The following is a 16,689-nucleotide window of genomic DNA, read 5'->3' as shown; positions in this document are numbered from 1 at the left end:
TACATAACATTTGATTTCTCAACTCAGTAATTTTTCTCAGGTTAAGTTAGTCCATATGGCTTGATTAACAAAAGACTGACCCCTTTACGTTGTGCTCCAACAGCTCAAGGCATTCCGAATAGTAAACGTATTGACATCATAAAAGTAAAAAAGTAATGTTTTCTTACGTAATACTGTTGTCATCAAAATTTCCTTAATTTAGATATTAAAATATATAGCTGAAGTTTGAGGCAGTCGTATTTTAGCGTTCGAATGTAGTTAAAGGCTAAATTTTGTAACTTTTAAAGCGACTCATTTACCTTTTTCGAGCGATTTATTCTTACAATAATCGATAAAATTTGAGTGTTATATATAATTTGAGTGTTATATATATATATTATAGATTTTCAACAAACAAATAAAGTGAACAACAATAACACGTAAAATGCCTGCCATTTAAAAGTGAAAACCTTTTTAACATATTTTTTATTGTGTAGGGCCTATATGAAACAAACATTATGTAAGTTTCAGAAAAGTATGCAACATATAATACAAGACTTAAGTATAAACATGAAAAGACAGAGAAGTACATATATCAGGTAACAATACACAACAATAACATACATTTAATATTATTTAACACTGGCTGGAAGTAATAGATAAAATAAATATAGGGATAATGGTAACATTTATACTTAATCCCCTTGTCAAGGTTAATGTAAGAGGTATCAAGGAATTGTTGTGATTTTATAGTAATATAATTATATATACAGTAGTATGCACAGGTTCAAATAATATTGTAACAAATAAGTTCCATGTACAAAAAGTTTTATGATACATATCTGAAATCACGCGTATCATCTATATATTGGTCAAAACCAGTTTACTTATACGAACAATTACATATATACATATCAATATATGTTAAGGCTTCAAGTAATGCAAGCATAATTTTGTCGTCATGTTAAATTTAATCACTTGAGTGATTCCTCAAAGTAGAATGCGCTGTATGTAATCAACCATTCCTTATTGTTGGAAATCTTGCCGAAACAAAAGACAAGATCACTTTAAGGAAGGGCCTGGAAATTGATTACAAGTACAGTTAAACTATTAAGAATTAGCAGATAACCTGTAAGTTAACTTATCTTGGGCATATAACTTTAAGGAATTTCAATTTTTTGAAGTATTTTTATTTTTAAAGTATTGCTATCACAAGCAAAATTGAAGTAAAGTTTTGTCTCTACACTGGATTTTGTGTTTTTGAATTATAACTCGAGACTGGTCATTCAAAAAATCCTCTTAAGAATGTTTCCCATGGTTTCCCATAAATCGAGGCACACATAAGAAGCGTTTCTCGCCAATTGCCCAAACAAATCAACACGATATAAGTATGCCCTTTCTCCGACCCTTGATCATACATTCATATCCATTATTGCAATTTTCGTTCTTAATTTACCATAATAAATTCGTTGTAATCAACCATGTTTAGGCAATGCATGGCGAATTTTAGAAATCCTAGTTAATACTTACATTTACAAGTTTCGTTTATATTTATTAACAGGTGTGCTACACCTCAATATCGGATTAAGTTGTGTTAAAAATCTTGAAAATATGAAATAGTATTACATCAACGATAGGTGTATTATTTTCTTAGGGTACAATGAACAAATTCAAAACGCAAACCAGAAATTTTAACACATTAGGCTACTTACCTCGCTAAGTTTTTTCGCGCTTGTTATTTATTTTGCCGACTAATAACACAAGACAGGACAAAAATTGCTCGCAGTTGGTCAAAATTAATACGGCCGAATGGACGAATATACTGGTTAAAAATAAGGTAATTATTCCGCTATGTTTAAATTCTTTACTTTAAGCGGCAAATGAAATACGCCGTGTTTAAATATGGTTAATTTACGGTTAGATAATCATCAGCGACACTAATTATCTTGTCCCTTCATCAACGTTATGTAATTTGATCAAGACGGTATTCACAATTATTATATAATAGATAACATAAGATCCAAATATAAAATCAGTGACTGTATTTTGAGGGTGAATACCTTTTACATCAGGATAGTGATTATTGACATTTGAGCCGCGCCATAAGATAACCAACATAGTACGGGATCCAGACCAGCCTGCGCATCCGCGCAGTCTGGTCAGGATCCATGCTGTTCGCTTTCAAAGCCTATTGCAATTAGAGACACCATTAGCGAACAGCATGGATCCTGATCAGACTGTGCGGATGCACAGGCTGGTCTGGATCCATGCTGGTCGCAAAGCCACTATGTTGGTTTTCTCATGGCGCGGCTCATTTAACTTAAAAGACGCATTTTGGCAGTTACACTAGATCTTAAGATGATTTGATTATCTAACTCTCTTTATCCGTTTGTTATGGCATATATAGAAAACGAAATCATTTCATGGGGAGGTAAAGGAGAACCCCCGCCACACGAATGTCAACGAATAGGCCTAATCATTTATCGAACCCCCACTCTCTTATATTCCGGAGTGGCAGTTGCATCACCCATTCAGCTATGTATCACATCACGTTTATAAACGATTCTAACATGGCTCGATTTGATTTCAAGTTAAACAAAGAAGAAAATTAAGCTCTGTATATCCTGCGATAAACAACGGTTGACGCGCGGACCGGTAAGAGAGCGTTATGACGTCAATTATGACGTCAATTTGTCACATGACGTAGTATACATTACTCCTCGCGTAAATGAAGTCCAGCATAATATTTATTAGAATATATCAATGAGCATGCCAGAATGAAAACAATCAAGGCCTTCTTATCATCTAATTTACCACGGTTCTTCAGTTGCTTCAGTATTTAACCACTCGGGCTAACGCCCTCTTGATTCAATCCCTACGCATCTGAACTCTGAACCGATGTAAATCAGACGATAAACCACTCGAAGGCCTTGATTATTTGTTAATTAAAGTTTTTTTAATGCAGAAAATGTGTTTTTTTTGTTCATTTCTTTTTGTATAGGCTGACATGACAAAAATACAAATTCTGACCAAAGAATTCTTTTTCCGAATTCTTCTGGTACCGTTGTGATAAATTATTAAATCGTTTAGAAGCATTTGCAGACACGGCAACCATGCAGCGTTGTTTGAAAATTCATTTTGTTTTAAAGGTATTTCAATCCCGTAAAGTAGCAGTAAATAACTGTTACAACACCGGCTTATTTGCTAAAAATTACTGCGAGAAAATAACTTTATACATAGGCTAGTCATTTTACATTCTATAACGACGGCATTTTATCTTTTCAAAGCAAAAAGGTTTTTTCTTTTTTTTTTTTTTGCTTTTACTTTGTTTGAATTTTAAGATTTATATGTATTTAACTAAAGTTATTGTAATTCTTTTAAAAAGGTGCGTTCTTGCAAAATACATTTATGAACTTTAAATTATGCTATTTACATACATTTGTAATAGCACATTCTTATGGGTGTAAACGTATCTTAATCTTTCTGTATCAGTCAGAGTCTTCTTATAGTTATCCATGGAATAAAACAGTACAATGTTCTGCTCTGGTACCCATTCCTATTGAAACTACCCGTTTTTAACATTCCAGATCACTGCTCTTTTTTCACTCTATTAACTTATAGTATCAAAGGAATACCTAAGAAGAGTCAAAATTTATTAATGATGTACAACAAAAATAACAACAGTATGAAAGACTGCGTATTTCTTTTAACCCTTAACCTGCTATATTTCTGTAATGGACTGGTCCATCTTTCAATTTGGACAGTACCACTTATTACTCAAAGGGGTTTTCACTGAAAATTTACTGACTGAATAGCGAACAGTGCAGACCATGATCAGACTGCACGGATGTGCAGGCTGATCTTGGTCTGCACTGGTCGCAAAGGCAGAATCATCTGCCGCCAGCAGGCTAAGGGTTAAATCTTATATACAATAATCTGCAATAAAATGAATGTTGTTAAAAACTGAAGATGTAAAAAGTACTAACACATGTTCGTTAAAAATGATTATATGCCGATCAGACAGGTGAAACTTGGTAAACAAAATGCATTCCAGTGCACAATAATGAGGAAGTACAAATTGTGATAAAATATCGTACTTTTTCACAAATTATGTTTTCAAAATTATTTACAAGTTAGAAAATGTCAACACTGTAAGATAAGAAGGAAGATATTTGAAAAAAGGAATGCAGTAAACTTTCCTTCGCTGGAGAATGTATGACACGTGTGCAAAATCGCACGGGTTTCTGGAAAGTCATTATACAATACTCGTAAAGTACGATACTTGAAAGTTTTTTTACGTAAACCATTGTTTTGTCGCCAGGAAAAAAAGTCTGAAAATTACGATTTGTAAATAAACATACTGTTTTCTGTTACAGTAACATGCATACGCTTTTCCCGCGAAATACCCGTGAAGGTTAAAGACCGACTGGACGTTAACTTCACAGAAGGCGTCAACATCATCTCGCCCGGTTATGAAAATGGGAGTTATCCTTATGATACGGAGAAGTTTTGGGAACTATACGCACCTCATGCAATGGTAAGCCGACAAAGAAATATTTGAACTGTCTTTAATTATACGCACACTGTGCAAGGCTTACAAAGAAATATTTGAAATGCCACTCATTCAGAAAATGCATTAAATTATGATGAAAAAAAGAAAGTTGTGTGTGTACTTCATACAAAGGTATCTAACAGACTGAACGCGGGGTAGGCAATATCAAGAGCGCGAGCAAAGCAAAACACTGTATTGCTGTCCCCCGCCGATGAAATCGGGAGGGGGGGGGGGGGGGGTATTGAAATGGCGTTGTCCGTCCGTCAGTGCGTCCGTACGCAGCCATTTCTCAGTAACTAGCAGGTAGAATTTCATGAAACTTGAAATAACAACATACTGCGATGATGCCCGTCAGGTTTTTTTGAATTGGTCAATTTCCCTTAGAGTTATTGCCCTTGATTTAATGAAAAATGTTCGTCCGCAGCCATTTCTCAGTAACTATCAGGTAGAATTTCATAAAACTTGAAATAAACATGCACCAACATACTGCGATGATGCCCGTCAATTTTTTTTTTGATTGGTCAATTTCCCTCAGAGTTATTTCCATTGATTAAATGAAAAATCCACGTCGTCAGCCATTTCTCAGTAACATGCTGGTAGAATTTCATGAAACTTGAAATAAATATGAACCAACATACTTCGATGATGCCTGTCATTGGTTTTTTAATTGGTCCATTTTCCTTAGAGTTATTGCCCTTTAATTGTTTAAAAATCTTCTGATTAGTACATAACAAACCAACCAATTATTTCATTCTTTTTCATGGACATTTATTATAAACATGTGAAGATGTGTACCCACACCTGGTCACCACCTTGCCTTGGTCACACCCCACCTCTCCCCCCGGCCCCCCCATAAAAAAATCAGTCCTTTTTATTAATTTTTTTTCAAACCTTCCATGAATATTTATCAACATGCAAAGTTGTACTGTTCCCCCACCTCACTCCTCCACCCCGTTGAGTCATGCCCACCACCCCGATCATGCATCCCCCATTTTTTTTTATATATTTCTTTTTTAATTTTTAATTTTCCATCAATATTTATAATCAACATGTGATGTTGTGTACCCTCACCGGGTCAACTCCGCTGCCCCCCCCCCCCCCCACCCCCCCCAACCGAAAAAAACATTCATTTTCTGTTAAATTGATTTTGACTATTGATATTATTTGCTTCTTAGTAACATCCTTAACTTTTTGCCGGATATATTTTTTTGCCATTCCTCACCAAAAATCATTTCGGCGGGGGATACCAATTCATTGAATTTGCTTGTTTGATGTAGCAATCTTAGGGGATCTAAAGTAGACAAATGTTTATACGTCCGTTAACAAAGTTTATGAAGTGATATACATGTACGATGTCTGAAGTTCTTTCAAGATCGTAAAATGTAGGACAAGCTCTTTACTTACAATGCATCACTTTTTAGCACAACTGTGGTCCTTTTCTGACATAAAATTTTGCAGCAAAATGTCTATGTCTGTTCGATATTTTATGAAAGTATGAATGACTTGAATTCATTTTTAGTATATAGGTATATATGATTATGAAATAAAGCCAAGTTCAATTTGGTTACACACCACCAGATATTGCCTCTTTTTTATCGATTTCATTATACCCCGTAAATCTTATAGTCATGTAATTAAAAAAATGGATTATTGAAACCTATTTCACAGCTATATCAAATAAATATCCATAGGGATTTTTAAAATAGTTTTTATTTCCGTGATTCAATATAACGTTACTTAGGCCTATATATATTTCTTGGCAAGAATGATTGCAAATTATGTAATCTAAGACTTATACATGTGACTTGATACAAGCCAGGGGCCTTAATGTTGCCGAAAAGAGTGCTTATAAAAACTATTTTACAGCTGTAAAATCGTACAGGAAGGCTGTGTTACGGAGATTTTATTGTAACCTCCGTTTAAATTCAAAATTATAAATCTAATGTTGAGTATTGAAATGATGACCTCTCTTATTTGACTAAAGCAGTGAGAGAAGGAAACCTAAAACTAGAACGAATTGACATTGAATTTCTGTAACGTTTTACTTGTTTCTTTTACTTGTTTCTTCTCATTGCCTTTATTAATTTATTTTACAGAAAACCTTCAACGCTGGCCTCGATAAAAATTTATAAAATATTTTTGATATTTATTTACATGTTTTCGTGATTTTGAGACGTGCCGACGTGCCAGTCTTTTATTCAATGCATGTTTGTGAGTGTTTATTATTTTCTGTTTTTTTTTTTTTTGTTCTGCAGAAGATAAAGGTTGTGTTCGAAGATTTCGACATAGAATATCATCCAAATTGTGCCTGGGACAACGTCAGCCTTGTTCGTTCCAAATGTGAACACTTGACAGCTTTTCAGACCTGGGATGTCGTCCTCTGCGGCCCCTTGCAAGCAAACACGTTCGATTTCGATAGTTCTCCTATATGCATGATGTTCACCTCTGATTGGTATATCAACAAACGCGGATTCAAAGCTCATGCTATCGCAATACCAGGTAACCACCTTTAATGATCAACAACAAATTTCATCTCGTCACTTTTTTTTTAATCCAGTCAATCATAATTAAAAATTTCATGCTTTTCATTAATGTACTTAAATCATATATAATCTCAATATTATAGACGACACATGGGTGAATGAAGAGACTATGCGGTTCACTGTTCTCTTAATAAATTAAGTTTACAAGGACGTTCTCTTTCTATAAGCAAAACACTGATTGAATATTTGCACAAAAAGAGGCATTCATTCGTTTTCTTATTGCGTCATTATCGTATTAGACAAACCGTATGAATTATTCTTCGGATGCATTGATCTGTAGATCTTAACATTGTTAAAGTTCAAATCTGGTTTACTTTAGATATTATCAAAATATTCTTTAGGACTTTGTCACGCTTCATATCATTCTGATCCATCAGAGGTTCGTCAAAGTCCCAGTGATAGACCTCTGGTATGCGAGAATGGGCATGAATGGAATAAATGTATCTTCCCAAACTACACAGCCCGAGAATCAAGCGTACATTAACAGTCAACAACAAAATGGTTATTTATCAAATATATTATTCAAGACTATGTATTTGCAGTGGTATGTGCATGGTATGCACATTTATAAAGACTGATAACAATGGCAACATTAGCAACCGGCCCCAGTGGGCCTGTATGTTACCGTACACTAGTACGAGATATAAACCGTAAGCTCGTTCATAATGGAATTTAGGCATAATTAACACTATAAGAATGATTTTTTTCAGGTCCCAAAAAGGGTAACCCCGTTTATTTTCAGAAAAAAAAAATATTAACGACATCGATTTTAGTTATCATATATCGCATATGCTCTATGAAGAATAACACATTAACTAGCAAATCTATTTATCTATATGAAATGACAGGTTAAATATATTATGTATAATTCACACTACATCGTATTAATATTAGAATTTTAACACTTAACCTAAAAATATTCGAACATACATACTATATAATTTATATACGAACAGAAACTTGAGCATGCACACACTTACGGGCACAAACACTCACGCACTGGCAGACATGCACATGCATATTATATACATGGACGACTAACTATGAAACATAGATGTACGACGTTTCAGGTATGTCCTGGGTAAATATTTTGCAAATTTTCGTGCATAATTACTTAAAAATGGCCCATCGTCTTTCTTCAAAATTTTAACATTAGCAGCGTTCAGAATGTCAGCAAAAATGGAACTACTAACATCATCGTAGCCTGAACACTCTAGAAACAAAGTGTATCTCATATTCTACAGTTTTCAGTATAAATTTACAAAGTCTAGCGTCAGGAGCTTCTCCCAAGTACATGGAAATTTTCTATACATATTGACTAAATACCATATCTAAATTGTGACAATATAAAGCGTTCGCTTCCTCTCCGTATTTAAGTGCACAAATTCTTCAGTCCTAAATTCTGTAAGTCATCAGTTTTGTGACAGTCTGTACTTTCATTGACCGTACCTGTTAATATTGAAATGGTATTAGAAATTTATTGAATACAAGTGTGGTAAGCTGTAGACAGTTTCTCGAAGCCTACTGAGGACTTAATTAGAACTCACATCAATTAAATCAGATTCATTTTAATTGAGAATTAGAGACGAAGAAAAATAAGATATGTCTGTCATAAAATTGATTAATGACCATTTTTAAAATAATACCAGTTATATTCTATGATATGAATGTGTTTAAAAAGTTCATATTTCAATAGGAGAGAACTGAAGGTAAAGCTCTTACAGGCTCATACTGTCTTAAATAATGTCAAATGACCCTAAGGACATTATAATTCGATACTGTTTTGTTGCACCACGTAGGTTTTCTAAATACGATTACTTTCAATCAAATGGATGAAAGATTAGCGCTTTCAACATAACAGTTGTTGCAACGGTCAGAAGGTTATTTACAAAGCCTTCCACATATTTACATTTCACACTTTCTTTTATATATTTTCATATGTAAACTTTCTATACTATTTTCTAACCATTGGGGGAAACGTAGAGGTGTTTAACTGAACTTAAGTCCTAGACTGACCTATAATACGAGTGTCTCTTGAACAGTTATAGGATTGAATTTAAACGAAATTAAATGCTATTATTTGTGACCAGTGAAAGTGATCTGAAATTATTTCAAAGTAAAATATATTTTGTACTATTGTAACTGTAATATCCATTAACTCAAAAAGATGTTAGAAGGCACAAAAATGGTTATATAACACAGATACAGAGAAAATTACATTTCACTTTTAAAACGAGTTGATTGTCATTTTATCAAATTTGACCGCAGATTCTTCAGACAACAAGACTCTCATTTCAACATCTACTGCCTCCACATCAAGTGTGTCTACATCCAGTGTCTCCACTTCCAGCGCCTCCACATCAAGTGTGTCTACATCCAGGGCCTCCACATCAAGCTCTTCCACATCCAGTGTGTCTACATCCAGTGCCTCCACATTCAGCGCCTCCGCATCCAGTGACTCCACATCCAGTGTGTCCACATCCAGTGCCTCCACATCCAGTGCCTCTCCATCAAGCGACGCTACATCCAGTGCCTCTACATCAAGTGGCTCCAAATCCGATGCCTCCAGATCCAGTGTTTCTACATCAAGTGCATCGACATCCAATGCTTTTACAAGTTTTTCAAAAACGATTGAAATCAGTTCATCATCAAGTACACCACAGCACAACATTTTCAGCTCAAGTGCAACATTAGATAATACGTCTCAAAAGTCATCATTGACAGCCTCACAACCACAAACACCACCATCACTATCGTTGTTTTCATCATCATCATCGTCGTCACCACAACCACTACCACCACAAACATCATCATCATCATCATCGTTATTGTCGCCATCACCACCACCACCACCAGAAACATCATCATCATCATCGTCATCGTCGTCGGCGTCATCATCAACATCACCACCACCACAAATATCATCATCCAGAACATCATCATCATTGCCAGGACAGTCGAAATCAACAGCAGCAACATCTATGCTATCTATGGATGTCGTAATGTGTGAATTTATTCCGTCAAGTATAGATATTGGACCTGTACACAAAGTAGTGGTATTGTCGCCGAAAGATGAAAATGGAGATTACTATCCTCGTAATAAGCACTGTGCCTTGACTCTAAACAATCCTCAATTACAGGTCAGTTCATTTCTTAAAAGTTAATCATTCTTAAGTTTTTGCCTTTGTAATCAGCCAAAATTTGTTCAAATTCATAACCATGTTTATTTTGTTTTAAGTAATGGCACCGAGATAAAAACTTGAACACTCATTGTGTGATTTTTATGAATTAAGTCTTCAATAATGTAACACTTTTAAGTTGTATCGAAGTATACATTTTGTCGTTTTTCGTTAGAATAAGTTCAAATGCTAGACAAGTATTGTAATACAGTATTAAAATACATAAGTTATGTGTAGACATTTATCTATCTCTTTTAAATGTAAAGGACACTCGAAAGATACCATTTTTAGAGCCAAATTTAGTTTTTTTTTCACTTACACAGTTATAATCTCAGACTGATTATTCAAACATTTAGAAATAAGAGTAAAATCCTTGAAATTATGGCGTAATCGACTGACTTAAAAATGTACTAATCTCAAAAAGAATTCAGCCATAATGTTAATAAAATAAAAGATTCCCTCCTTTTGTCTAGACAGCCAAAAAGATTGTACATGATAGTTGTTACACATAATTGAACAATCTAATTTAGAACATTTGTATGTATGTCTTTATGTCTTCCTCTCCTCAGGATATGGACATAGAGTTCAAACATTTTGAGATAGAAAATAGTCATGGATGTGGCTACGATTATCTGGAGATAAAAGAAGGAGAAGAAACACCATACCGTCTATGTGGCACAACTATACCAGACCCATGGAGTACGAAAGCAGAAACGATAAAACTTGTTTTCCATTCCGACCAATTCATTCGGTTTAAAGGATTTGAAATGGAATTTACAAAACTATCGTGTAAGAAACATTTTCTTCTGCAGGGTCTTATAAATGTGAACATCTCTGAGATAGAGTGGTTGTACACATTGATTGAGCAAGGAGTCTTTGTTATTGATAAAACAATATAAGATACATTATGATCATTTGTCAAGTCGTCCCTCACATAAATTTTACCAAATATTGTCAATCTTATGAAAAGAACTCTTATATATGTCACATGACACCGAATGCATTTAGTTTAAAATGTTATTGCATATTGCATATTGTGAAAACATAACTTTGATAGAATTCTTACTATTGCAGATGCTTTGACTACAAAATACAGTTCACTCAACGAAACTGCAGGACAAACAGAAGCAACTTCTTCTATTAATGAAAGGTCATCACAAGCCACCGCTCCTGGAAACGGAACAGATGGTGCAAAGGAAACTACTTTTGTTGTAAATGAAAGTTCATCGACGGACATTCCTTCCTCAAAAGGAACAGATGCATCATTTACAAAGACAACGTTACCGGCTTTCACTTCATCTACACAAAAGACAGAAGAAGCAACGTCATCCATAACAACGACACAGTCATTATCAACAAGTTCATCTTTAAGATCATCAACTAAAACGTTTACAAAATCAACTGTATTTACAACTTTAATCTCTAAATTACAGTCATCACAATCATGGAAAGCCACATCATCTGCAGTTAAAACTGAATCAAATGAAAAAGCATCAACATCTGTGTCAAAGGAATCTTGGCCCTCATCAACATCGACATTAAAAGACACTAAATATTCTTCTACAAGCCAATTACCGGAAAGTATTTTCAGTACAAAGCCCCTGGGCTCATCACTTTCGTCACAATCACTGTCATCAGTAATATCATCGTCAAAAGCAACAATGCTGCCGCCAGCGAAAACAGAAATATCAACAAAACCTCAAACCTCTGTATCATCAACGGCGTCTTCGACACCATCAACAATAGCATCAGTGACATCATTCTTATCTTTGTCTTCATCAACTTCGCTAGAAACAGCATCAGCAACAGTCAAACCTACATCATTATCACAAATATCATCGACAGCATCTACAGTGTTACTATCGACGACAGCAATATCTATGCTATCTATGGATGTCGTAATGTGTGAAGTTTTTCCGCCCAGTATAGACATTGGGCCTTTACACAAAATAGTTGTACTGTCGCCGAAAGAAGAAAATAAAGATTATTATCCACTTAATAAGCACTGTGCCTTGACTCTAAACAATCATCAACTACAGGTCAGTTTATTTCTTGAAAGTTAATGATTATTTACTTTTTTCTTTTGTAACTTATATCTCAAAGTTCATTCAAAATCACAACTGGGTACTTAAGGGAATCGAGCCTGTGCTAAATCTGAAATGCTGACATTTCATTACCTGCACAGTGTCCAAATATTTAGATATATTTTGAAACATCATTGTATGATTTTTTTGATCTTGTCTTTTATAACGTAACTCCTTTCAGATGCATTAAAACAGCATTTTACTTACATAATTGTAAGCCCAAACTTATTATCTGTACATTTGAAATTAATGCAAACTCTTGAAAATCAGACAATAACAACTGATTTTAAAATACTCAGAACTGATAAACGCTTAAGTTGTCATGTTTGCAAATATTGGATACAAAAAACGAACACACAGAATACTTATTATGCATAATTGAATGATCTAATACAGTACATAGTGTATGAACGTATTTTTGTCTTCCTCTTTTCAGGATATCGAAATAGAGTTCAAACTTTTTGAGATAGAAAATGGTCATGGATGTGGTTACGATTATCTGGAGATAAAAGAAGGAGAAGAAACACCATACCGTCTATGTGGCACAACTACACCAGACCCATGGAGTACGAAAGCAGAAACGATAAAACTTGTTTTCCACTCCGACCAAATCATTCGGTTGAAAGGATTTGAAATGGAATTTTCAAAAAGTTCGTGTAAGATATATTTTCTCTATAACATCTCATAAATGTTAGAGGGAAACTGGCCTTTTCTCTCGTATCCTCGTGGCGATGGATTCTATCAGGAATGAGGTGTCGAGAGTGATTAATATAAGTTCTAGAATTTAATGTTAGAGCACCGACCGTTTCTTGCATAGAGCGGTTGTGCACATTGATTGAGCTGCGAGTCTGCGATATTGTCAAAGTATTCTTAGTTATATTATGACTCAAATTTGCATCATTTGTAAAATTATCTCTCAAAGAATTTTACCAAATATTGTAATAAGTTTATAAGAAAAACTCTGATATCAGTAACATGTCGCCGATTACATTTACTTTAAAATGTTACTGCATATTGTATAAACAAAACTTAGATAACATTCTTGTTATTGCAGATGCTTTGACTACAGAATCCAGTTCACGCAACGAAACTAAAAGGCAAACAGGTTCAACAGAAGCAACTTCATCTATTAATGAAAGGTCATCACAAGCTACCACTCCTGGAAACGTCGTAACAGATGGTGTAATGGAAACTACTTTTGTTGTAAATAAAAGTTCATCGACGGACATCCCTTCTTCAAAAGGAACAGATACTACATTTATAAACACAATGTTAACGGACTTTGGTTCATCAACACAAAAGACAGAAGAAGAAACACCATTCAAAACAACGACACAATTACAATCAACAAGTTCATCTTTACGATTATCGACTAAGACGTTTACAACATCAACTGTTTTTACAATTTTAATCTCTAAATTACAGTCATCACAATCATGGAAAGCCACATCGTCTGCAACTAAAACTGAATCAACTGAAAAAGCATCAACACCTGTGTCAAGGGAATCTTGGCCCTCATCAACATCGACATTACAAGACACTAAATATTCTTCTACAAGCCAACAACCGAAAAGTATTTTCAGTACAAAGCCTCAGGGCTCATCACTTTCGTCACAGTCACTGTCATCAGTATTATCATCGTCAAAGGCAACAATGCTGCCGCCAGCGAAAACAGAAATATCTACAAAACCTCAAACAGCATCAGCAACAACGCACACACCTTTGTCTGATACGTCACCAACAATATCAACATCAACTAAGTCAACAACAGTCATTCAATCTTTAGATGTCATTATTTGCGAGTATGCGGAAAGCAGTTTAGATGCCTTATATATGCGTAAAATAGACATTCGGTCACCGAAAGATGACAACGACGGCGAACGATATCCTGTAGATAAATACTGCGAGTTATTTATAGATAATAAGCAGCATCTGGCGAGTACACTGTCTCTCTTATGTATAAACTTGGCAATATTATGGCATCATTAGTAAATATATATATCAAAAACTGTTTAGGTTGATTAATATTTAACCTTTTTTGTATCCATTTGTTCTATGTTTTTAGTCACTGTCGATTCTTATTTCATAAGCTGTTACTTTTTATCTTCGTAACAAGAGTACGCAAGTTTAACTTCAGGAGCTCATTTAAGCTTTCTGGGTATTTTCTATTGATTTATGTTGCAAATGCGAATTTCAAATTAGTTATTGTAACAGCGTCAGAATTCCTTATATATTACTTGTATTTTTTCTAAAGCATATACGGACTAAATAACCCTTCTGATTTCAGGATGTCGATATCGTATTTCCGAAGTTTGATATTGAATATCACCCTGAATGCGAATGGGACTATCTACAGTTGAAATTTGGGGACAAACTTCCAATTACCATGTGTGGTAGTCATTCTCCAGAAAATCTAACTACAAGTGAAAATGTAATAGAAATTGTATTCCATTCGGACCATATTGTGCCATTAAGTGGTTTCGAGATGCAATTGACTATTCATTCAAGTAAGTTTTGTAAATATATAACATATGATTGACTGAAGATATACGAAAACCCCTCTCGATGAAGTAATAGGTAGTACGACTAGTATTCAAGAACTACTGCAATAATTTTAGAGCAACACTTTATTTTGTTCATGCCGGAACTAAAGGGAATTTGGTGAAGAACCTTCATTCTGTCTTATTTTATTTGGAGCGCAAAAGAAAAATCATGTGTACATCGGAATCTTAGGCAAACAAAATTGAAATTAATCTTACTCAGCTCCCACAAGCACTTTGAAGTGCACTACAATTTTAAAGCCGAGAAAGGAAAAAATAATGATATCACTTTAATAGATGCTTAATAACTTTAGACTATGATATTCCAGTCTTCCATATGATGAACTGTTATCATTCAAAGCAGATTTGTATTCTAATCTAATTTTCCCGCCAAGTCTCCACATACTTTCAAATCAATTGAAATTTACATGATCTGTCATAATTTCAGTACGTTATTATTACCAGTAAACCTGACTTAATTTAAGTCACGTTTAGATGCTTACACTAATGCTTGCATTTTAGATTCTATGGAAGACGAGACTCAGCCAGTATTACATTCCACCACTTTGTCAAGTACAAGACAAAATAGCTCAGATTCAACTATTCACGTCACACCCTCAACATCTACTGCCACCGAGAATTTTTCAACAACATTGTCATCTTCATCGTCATCTATTGCTAAAGAACCAACCACAGTTTCTGGCGGATTTCTGATGAAAGAAGATGAAGTTTTAATGACACCAGACATTTCCGGTTCAACTGAGATGACGACAGCTGAACATAGTGTAATGTCTGCAGCGAGTGAAACAACAACCAAAACTCCAACTAAAACAAATACACCATCCTCAACTATTACATATACAAAAAAATCGACACTAAAATCTGCACCAGAAAATACGCATCCAGAATCTACTAATGCAGTGTTAAATTTCACAACTACCACACAAAAAAGTACAAGCAACGAAACAAATACATTCTCTTCGAGTGAAAAGTCATTAATATCAACGACAAAAGGAGCAAAAAGTAACTCACCCGTCGGATCAACAGCAACAAAACCATCTAGTGTTGCTTCCAAAGAAACAGCTTCAGAAATATCTCCATCCCTGAAACCAACAACCCAAAGTGACGCTTATTTATCAACTGCTGAAAATAAACAGACAACGTTGTCTTCAGCTCCAACAAATACGCCTTCGAACAAATATGAGCTCTCAACATCTACCGTTAACACTCCCGAGTCTGCTCCAACAGGCTCTTCTGTTACTAGTTCTACTGCCGCTCCTGAAGACGCATGCTCTCTCGAGATGATGCCAGCAGTTATGGATGAAGAGTTTGGTTATATCAGCTCACCCGGATTTGATGACAATGATGAGTATCCAGCAGGTAGTACCTGTCAATGGGTAATAAAAGGAGAAATAAATAAGGTATTCATTGACAGTTTTATTATCATTTTCTGCACTTAAAATGCCTATATAATAGTTTTTTTTCTGCAGTTTTATGGAGATGCAGTAAGGTTTTCTGTGATAGTAAGCAGATATAGAAGAATTTCCTGCAGTTTTAAGCAGATACAGGCAAATTTTCTGCAGTTGTTTGAAGATAACAGCAGTTGTGTAACGATGCAGGTTTTTCTGCACTTAAATGCACATGTAGAAGTGTCTTCTGCAGGTATATAATATACATATATAGGAGGATTGTCTCCACTTAAATGCATATATAGCAGGATTTTCTCCATTTAAATACATATACAGCATGATTTTCTGCACTTAAATGCAAAAATAGCAGAATTTTCTGCACTTAAATGTATACATAGCAGGG

At 34.7% G+C, this 16,689-nt stretch overlaps 1 protein-coding gene across 3 annotated transcripts in view; it reads left to right on the top strand.

The window, feature by feature from the left end:
• Positions 1–16,689, top strand: part of LOC128555677 (serine-rich adhesin for platelets-like) — a 44,070-nt gene that overhangs the window by 2,105 nt on the left and 25,276 nt on the right. For 2 of the 3 annotated variants that reach the window (XM_053538757.1, XM_053538759.1), the window contains exons 2-10: positions 4,356–4,516; positions 6,787–7,030; positions 9,343–10,214; positions 10,823–11,042; positions 11,328–12,292; positions 12,774–12,993; positions 13,392–14,272; positions 14,625–14,844; positions 15,400–16,298. In XM_053538757.1, coding sequence (XP_053394732.1) covers positions 4,356–4,516; positions 6,787–7,030; positions 9,343–10,214; positions 10,823–11,042; positions 11,328–12,292; positions 12,774–12,993; positions 13,392–14,272; positions 14,625–14,844; positions 15,400–16,298 — 4,682 coding nt within the window. The remainder of the gene's footprint in view (positions 1–4,355; positions 4,517–6,786; positions 7,031–9,342; positions 10,215–10,822; positions 11,043–11,327; positions 12,293–12,773; positions 12,994–13,391; positions 14,273–14,624; positions 14,845–15,399; positions 16,299–16,689) is intronic. The other variant, XM_053538758.1, reaches the window with a different exon arrangement.

The sequence above is a fragment of the Mercenaria mercenaria genome, chromosome 3 (assembly GCF_021730395.1).
Source record: "Mercenaria mercenaria strain notata chromosome 3, MADL_Memer_1, whole genome shotgun sequence".
NCBI lineage: Eukaryota > Metazoa > Mollusca > Bivalvia > Venerida > Veneridae > Mercenaria > Mercenaria mercenaria.
The sequence above is the reverse complement of the archived record's forward strand: the minus strand, read 5'-3'. Positions and strand labels throughout refer to the sequence as shown.